Source organism: Lichenostomus cassidix, chromosome 2 (genome assembly GCF_008360975.1).
Source record: "Lichenostomus cassidix isolate B80296 chromosome 2, HeHo_3.0, whole genome shotgun sequence".
NCBI classification, from domain to species: domain Eukaryota; kingdom Metazoa; phylum Chordata; class Aves; order Passeriformes; family Meliphagidae; genus Lichenostomus; species Lichenostomus cassidix.
This window is the reverse complement of record NC_139482.1, coordinates 15739917-15748614: the sequence shown is the minus strand read 5'-3', so window position 1 is coordinate 15748614 and position 8698 is coordinate 15739917. Positions and strand designations below refer to the sequence as shown.

Genomic DNA, 8698 nt, shown 5'->3' with positions numbered 1-8698 from the left:
AGTGCTCAGCTCTGGCAAAGGATGTGACAGAGTAGGTGGGAGCAGATAGAGCTGGTTTCTTCATGTCAGACTTGGGTACAAAGTAGGTGCCAAGTAGCTCAGCATCATTAAGATGTGGGTGTTTTTACACATTCCCAACAGCAAAAGTCAGGCTGTACATACTCCCTCAGGAACTCACGTATCAGCTGAATTTCCAGGTCTCCACTGACATGCTGGATGGCCAGAGGTGTTGCAGCAGCACATGTATATCACAGATCAGCAGGACATAAAACCTGAAAGCACTGATTGCCCACCAAATCTCATGCAAGTGGAGCAGCTTTGCTGAGGCACAAAAGTTAAGAGATCCCTTGCACTGGGCTCTCTGCTGTGAGCACTGAGATTCTGGATGGGCTGATTGCACCTCCTTCTCCACCAAGGTTCCAACAGCTGAGCACACAGGGGTAATGTAGGCAAATGTAGCCTGTACTCCCGAAAAACCTAAATGACCAAAGTCTTTCCCAGCTGATGGACTCTCTGCAGTGACTCAGCTCAGTGATTAGCTATGGCTTCCCCCTGCACTCCTCCAATGTAGGTGATTTATAAGCATCATGCCATGTTGTCATTAGCAGTCACTACCCAAACCTTGCTGCAGTCATTTGAATCTGGGATGAACTGCACTACCTCACACAACCACGTACCACGACTGTATTGATAAGACTAACTTTTCTCTTTGGTCTTTGCCTATCCCATGCTTGTGTCTCAGCACAGGGAAACCCTGACTATTACAGGAAACCAGAAATTCAAATGTCTCAGGATGGATAAATGAATATTTAATTCAAACCAGCAAGATGTTGTTTGCAGTTATTTATTTTACTAAAACGATTACATATGTTGAAACAAAGAAGAGCAATAGTAATAATGTTTGTTTTTCCAATATCATAAATAATTATTGAGTTTTCATTAGCTGTTGGCTCAGCACTGATCATGACTTTCATTATTTAAAAAAGACAACACATAATTCATCAGAATTTGTGTTTTCAGAAAACTCTAAAGCAGCAGTAGAAAAAAAATAAATTAAAGAAAACAGTAACAAGAAATTAGGCCAAGTATTTCTTAAATTTAAAACCCACTTGACGTGTTTTACAGATTATTCTTGTGCTTTGATCATTGGAAAAGAGAACCATTAACAAGTTGTTTATACAATGGCTTGCCTTCTCCAGTTTTAGGTCAGAGAAGTCCCCAAAAGTACCTTTTTTACATGACAAATTTTGTTGTCATTTATACAGACAAAAGCACTGAATATTTCTAACAGAAGAGTTTGTCAAAACCAGGAATTTATTGTCACAAAATATTTAATACCAGAATAACTTATAATAGTATGAACAAAAGTGAAGTATTAACTCTCTGCTATTAGTTATAAACTCACATTATTATGCCAAAATCCAGTAAAGTATTAAAAATTAATGTCATGGAATCTTAGACACATAATGATGCAAGTCAGTAAAACATACTTCAACTGTTCATACAGTCACAACATACATTTCTTGCTTGGCACTTTAAGTCAATGCAAATCAGCAATTTAGAAAACAAAGTAAAAATATATATGTACAAAATATTTTCATATCAAATAATTTTCATTGTACACTAAATAAAACCAACAACGTTATGTTACATCAAGAAGTTTCCTAAGAAGTCACACCAAGGCTGATATTTGCAATGTGTCTTGACTATTTTAGTGCAACTGAAACAGCCTCTACTTGCAAGTTAGTTTCGTCATTAGCATAGTCCTGCTTCCATTGATGTGGGAGTTCTGCCATTAAACTCAGCAGGAGCAGAACTAAAGTCTTGTCTTGTTCATTGATGGCTCACCATAAAGAGAAGCAAGGAAAGGGATAAGTAGGAAAAAACCTGACAGGATACCCACAAGAAAAAATCCAAATCCTAGCAACAATCAGCACTTTTCCAGTTTTCTGTAACTGATTCAGTATAAATTGGTTTTGGCTTTGCCACTGTTTATTCAAGCACTGTAAACCTCATTAGACTATTGTTATATGACTTAAGAATAACTTGTACACCTCCAGATAAAATTTAAAAATAAACCTGGTTTTATGATAGTTATTACACTCAATAGCAGTCAATTTTAGAGACATGACATTTAATACATGGTTTAGTATCTTTTTAAAACCCTCCTGCCTTAAATGCTGAGATTTTTCAATGTTTCAGTTCCCTTTGTGATCCTTGTTTGGGCCTTGATAGTTTATGTTACAGGTTTTTCTTACTAAAATGTGAAATGTCAATCAACTGTCCTCATTTATGCAGTACATACAAAATAAAAATGTTTAAACCACATTAAAGTAATAAGTTCCACCATGGAAACATTTCTGAACGGCACTATAGTTTTTGTTTTGTACAAGAAGAAACCAATTTTACTTCTATCAAAACTTCAGTAAGTCACTAGTAAAGCTTTAAAATTATAGATATTCAACTTGAATTTACAGCTACTCTGGCTAAAACCTTCTCAACTAGAAATCTTTAATGAGCAACAGAGCTGAGTGCGTATATGTAAGTTCAAAATAATCTGAACAATTAACTTATTTCCTAAATTTGTGTGTTCTAGAGTATTGCACTTTTCAAAGGAATGATTTTGGTATTTTAATATACTGCATATACAGGTAAGAAACATGCATAACAACCTTATCGTCACTTTGACAAAACATACTGTACAATTTTTATAACACTGTTGATTAAAAAAAGATAGTGAGAATGATGTAACAATTTCATTAAGACTCATCAATTTGTACAAGTCAAATAAGCACAACTCTCCAGGGCCCTCAGCAGTAATGTGTTTAGCCCTCGGCTGCTTAAGCCCACTTGGAATAATATACAAAGTTTAAGCATTATGGCATTGTCATTTTGAGGCATAACACTGTTGTACTATGCCCACGTTATAGCTTATTTTTTCAAAGCAAGGCACTTACTGTAATAGCAATGCAAACATCTTATGCGCACTTTGATTAACATAAAATAAGTTAATGTCTTGATAAAAACAGGGTTTTTATAATTTACATGCCTTTTATAGAAGCAATTGAACATTTCATGTAATACAATGCAAACATCTGAGTCAGAAGGGACCTTAATTTTTTAACTGACCATTCTGTAAAAGGGGACCTATTTTCCACATTTTCCTCACATCTGTGAATCTGATTTTGCTGAAAACCAATCCTGTGAGGAAAACGTCCATTTGATGTAAAAAAGAAAGAGGACCCATCTCTTAAAACTGCTGAACTAATGGCACTTTAACAGTCTTTACTTCTGATATATGTGATGATTTCTGAATGATGCAGCTGGTGGTTCCCTGCAGTTTATCCTTCCCCTGGGCAAGGTTCGTTAGGGCCATAGCTGCGTTGATCTCCTTCCAGTATGTTTCATCTTTGCTGGATCCCTTTCTGTTAGCTGCACTAGATTCAAGCAATAACAAATATTTACACACAAGCCTTACATAGCTACACGGAATCAGGAAAACTGTAATGACAGCAACAGTTTGGGAAAACTGTGAAGTCCCTTACTCACCTTTCACACTTATTTGGTCCATTCTCCAGATTTTCTGAAAACAGGAAAAAAAAAAAGAGTCTATTTTATTTTAATAGTTTTAAAAACAAACATGTTCAGGGAATAGGCATATTGAAAAATAACCCAATATTTATTCCAAAATTGATACCAGATTTAAAATAAAATCTTTGCTTTGACACATATAAAGGACCAGCTTCATGCAGGCATCTGACTGGAGAAAGCTCCACTGAAGGTGTAGCTGTTCTTGAAGGTTCACCTACATTTTGCAGGGTAATAGAGCAGTTTTTCAAAACACAAACACCAAGGACATAAGGAATTGCGAAACCTAAAAATAAAAATCAGCTTCACTGCCCTTCAGTGAATGCCTTCCAGTATGCACTAAAATTAGGACTCTCACCCATGCACACATGATGTGTGTGGATTTTAATGCACCCCTCGCCCAGGCAGCGCCTCAGTCACAGGGGCAGCTGAGAGGGACACAAGGAACAAGCACACCTGGTTAGCAGCCCTCAAAGATGAAATTGCATCACAGGCACAAGCTACACTTCCTCATCAAGAGTCACATTTGTTCATTCACTAAGTCCTCACGTCCCAGAGAAGCCAGAAGTATTTACCACACAGGAATGTATGAGCTTTATTCAGTGGGTTTGCTATCCTGACACAGAAATACTTATAGAGGAGCAAGAAGGCAATGCCCAACTGCAATACCTACGGAAAACAAGTCAAACCAAAGAAACACCAACAGCATGAGCACTAATGGCCACAAGATCCCAAATGCCTCTAAACACAACATAAATCTCATAAAGTAATGCACATCTTTGTGAGATTCCCAGCTACAAATCAACCTTATTGCTACATTTCCATCCGATTATTAATTAAAAATTGATATTGTCTTTAAACAGAGCTTCCAGTGAAATAACCCTTGGCAGCCATCCACTTAGGAGCAACTTTGCCCACCACAGCCAGCAGCCCGTTGTCTCCTACAGCCAATAATTCAGCTCAGCTGCACTGCCCAGTACTTGGAAATCACTGCTGGAGACCATAGTCCCACTATAGAAATGAAGGGGGATCAGCTGGAATTTCAGAGATTAGCTGTTTGCCACTGTTTGATCTAGCAGGCCTCCATCCTTCTGCAAAACAGCTTTATAAATAAATGTTCACAGGTGACCAAGGTTTAAGTTTTGTTCCAAAAGTCCACGTGTTAAATCAGTATCTCTTAAGCTCTCCCAGATCAATGCTTGAATGGGATTCAAGAAGGGGAGGCACAGCCCATGCAGAGGACAAGGAACCGAAGAAAAAAGAAGTATTTGATCCAGAAAGAGGTACTGAATGACACAAAAGTCTCCTTCTTCACACTGTACTTTACTGTGAAGAATTCTTCAGCCCTGCTTCATTGTTGTTTTCATTAGTGGCAATTTTCAAGAAGAAGTTTAGGACTGAATAGGTCAGTAGGTATAGAAATGGAAATGGCAAGTAATAGAGAACATCATTGCCAGAGCAAACCTAGATATAAATATACCTCTCTCAAGCATCTGTCAGTTTCTTTTGCTGTTGGAAAATATTTCCTATGAACAAAAAAATTGCTTGTACAAACTTCTGAGGGAAGTAGGTGTGAATGGTGACACACATTCCAATTCCAGCGTTTATTTGAAGGAGTATTTGCAAATATTTTTTACTGGTGTTTAGCCAGCTTTAAAAGAAAGCATCTTGCCCATGGTATATAAAAGCACTAGCAAAGCTAAAAAATTAAATCCAGGAGGAAAGAGCTGCCCATTCTTTAACTTTGCTGAAGATTTTTCCTGAATCACACTTATTTTCTTATTCTGTTCAGATTTTATGTTTTTTTCAAACGATTTATGTCAAAGAAACTCAAAACTGGATTACAATAAAACCATCACTGATAATTTGCAAAGCTCTTGCTAGTAGTTGCTCTAAAAGCCTGTTAGTGCAATGAAGTCTGAAAATCCATCCTTTCAAAGCACAGGTCCTCTTTTTCTTGCCAAAAATCCTTTTCTGATATACCAAACCTCTGACAGCATATCCTAGTTTGCACTACCACAGCATCCAAGCAGCTGCCATGCGTCTGAACAGCCCTTAGCAAAGGAAATAAGTATTACCATATTTTTTTAGTTGGGGATAACAACATTGAGAGAGACAAAGACCTTTCCTTATGCTCTCCTTGACATCTTGCCAGTCAAACCAACATGATGTGATTCAAAGCAAAAGTGGGGTTCACTTCACATGCCATGAAACTGCCATCTAAGTCATGTACCTTGGTATCTTTACTCATCCAAACTCCATTCATAAACAAGAGAGATGTCCCCCAGGAAGTGGTTTCAGCCATTCTATTTAACACTGCAGTCCAATGTCCCTGAGTGCTGCCAAAAAGCCAAATCTCTAAGTCCTGTTCTATGTCCCCTTCCTCACATTTTTGTCCTTTGGACAGCATTATTATCCATGTGGATATGCTGAGAGCTGGATGGGGGGAGGACCATATGCCTCCTTTGGATATTCAGTATATCTATGATTCATATCTATATTTATGTAGAGAGATTTGGTACACTGGCAATATAGCTACAGCCTTAATGGCTTAGCTCAGCCTGAAAGAAATACAGGCTGGTCATGTCTGGATCTGCACTGACCAGAGAAATAACACAGATGACAAAATGCTATCAAATATATTAAAAAAGCCCCCAAAATGGTGAGTCTTACCCAATATTTTGCATTTTCTTCGTATTTTGTAATCTATCTGCTCTACCCCCAACTACTACTAAAGATTTGGCTAATTAAAGCTTTTGATATTTGACGCATCTGTACAAGAATTGCAAAGTATATTTCAACTGTAAAAGCATCATTTTGGTGAGATTGCTTCATGAAAATAATTAAAGAACTGCATTCTCAAAACACAAAGTGCTAAGTTTCTTGACCATCACACAACATGTTCCTAGATTTAATCTCTGAGGCCATAATGACATGACACTGGGGCTGGGTAACCTCTCTGGAAATGGTGATGGAAGGAATGGAAAGATGATGGAGCATCCTGAATCTCACCAAGTAGCCTCAGCTGAAGACTCACCCCTGAGCAAGTGCTCAACTCCTGACCCTCTCTCTGCTACAGGAGAAGCAGCTCTTGATGAGGTACCAGGGCTGCACCAGAGCTGCTCTCTCCAAGCACTGTGGGTTAATCTCATACACCTTCGGTGGCAGCACCTCTGCTCTCTTCTGAAAGTGTGGCTCTCTCAGTAGCTGGATCAAAGCAAGCTGCCACCCAAATTTAAACACTTACATGAGTTATTATTTATATACATAAACCTCTGATGAATTATTGCATTCCACACCATTCCCAAGACTCATTTGATAGGGTAAACAATGATGTTTACCCTACCACATACAGACATAAATACATTTCAACAGCATTCAAGTGGCCAGCACAAATAATTTTCCTAAACAAACAACAGTAGTGTTCAATAGCATATTTAGTAATTGAAACCAAAAGAAGCTGCTGCTGAAGGTGTTTTGTTCTGTCTCACAAAGGATTATGCTTCTTGTCAAAGGATGGTGGTAGGCTTTCAGCATATATTGGGATCCTGTAATAAATCTATTTAATATTAAACATCAGAAATACCTTTTTGGTACAGGTTTGGAAATCACTTAAAAGAGTGGTCACTTTCTCTGTAACCAGAAAGTTTTAAACACTGTGAAAATGGAAACTCAATCATTTAAAATTAGGGGTTGTCATTTATACCTCACTTTCTGGTGCTTCATTTTGCTCCCACTTGCAAGCATCCAGAGAATCGGCTTTTGCCTGGCCAAGAATGTCTCATTCTGCTCTCAACATCCGCCCAAAGAAACCAGCAAGGCGGGATATTTGTTCCCTCTTGTTTATAGTAGGAAGTCACCATAAATCACCTACCAATGGAATCCTGTATACCTTTCCATTAGTTTGAGTTTTCAGTATACAGTTTACTGTAGGCCATAGTGCCAAGAGTGCAGACACCAGACAATACCAGCTTTGTGATACAGCATGGTATTTTTCAGGACTCACATAATTATTAATAATATACATGGCATCTTTTTTTTCCCCATGAAATTTCTTCATAAATATTAACTGGCTGATCCTGACAACTCTCTTGCAAGGTAGCCTGCACTCCCATTTTAGCAGAGATGGAAATGAGTCTTAGAAGCCCAAAGACAAAATACTGCCTAGGCAATATTTTGACCATTTAAGAACAGGATTTTCCAGGATTTCTCTTATATTTAAAATGTTTTCCTTTGTTCTTCTGCTATCAGAAAGGACCAGCCAAAGAAAATGAACCCCAGGGTCCTTGCATCCTTAAACTGCACAACAGCTTCACGTACCTCCAATTTACCCTGCACAAAGACTCTCTGGCTACACGCAGCTTGCAGCACATTCAAATATTTCAGAACAATTCAGACGCTTACTGTTCACTCCATCCAGACTAATAACTTTCATATACTTGGATGACTTCAGGGGTGTGCTAAATAATGTTAATTACAGTTACATTTTATCCTTTGGATATAAGAATTCTGACCTAAGACTATCACATGGTGATGAACTAACTTCACCTTAGGCCCTGCTGGGAAAAGCAAAGGCAAGACTGACCACTGAGGTCAGACCAGCAGCCTCCACATTGCTCCCCACTCTCTGTGGGATTCAGCTCAAGCTGAGCCACAAAAACTGGCTTAAACCCTGCTTTGTGTTATCAGGTAACACTGACAAAGCAAAGATGGCTTGAAACCAACAGGGGAAAGAATGTGTGAATGAGGGAAGGAGACAGAGAGGGAAGGGTACAGAACATTATGTAGTGGGGAAAAAATGGACATGGAAGTCAAGACACAGTAGGTCAGTCTCACATGAGTGTCATATTTTTTTGAAGCTACTTAAACATGTACAGATTCCTGATGAATTACACATCTTCTATTCTAGCTTAAAACAGAGGGGGGGAAAAAAAAAAAGTACTGCTGGCCTCAAATGGTGAACACTATAAAACATTTGTTGGTTCAGTAAAAGGTCCTGTATAACTTATCTTCATTTTAAAATTGGCAACATTATTCAGTTGTTTCTCTCACTGCCTCTCCTGAACTTTCTTTTGTTGGTTTTGGAGACTCTGGCTTAACATGTGTTGAC

At 38.2% G+C, this 8698-nt stretch overlaps 1 protein-coding gene across 2 annotated transcripts in view; it reads right to left on the bottom strand.

The window, feature by feature from the left end:
• Window positions 1-828: 828 nt before the first annotated feature.
• The window catches only part of MKX (mohawk homeobox), a 48669-nt gene continuing 40799 nt past the window's right edge, over window positions 829-8698 (bottom strand). For both annotated transcript variants that reach the window (XM_085050453.1, XM_085050452.1), the window contains exons 6-7: window positions 3550-3583; window positions 829-3437 (exon numbers count right to left, since the gene is read on the bottom strand). In XM_085050453.1, the coding sequence (XP_084906579.1) occupies window positions 3251-3437; window positions 3550-3583 (221 nt within the window). In that variant the 3' untranslated portion in view covers window positions 829-3250. The remainder of the gene's footprint in view (window positions 3438-3549; window positions 3584-8698) is intronic.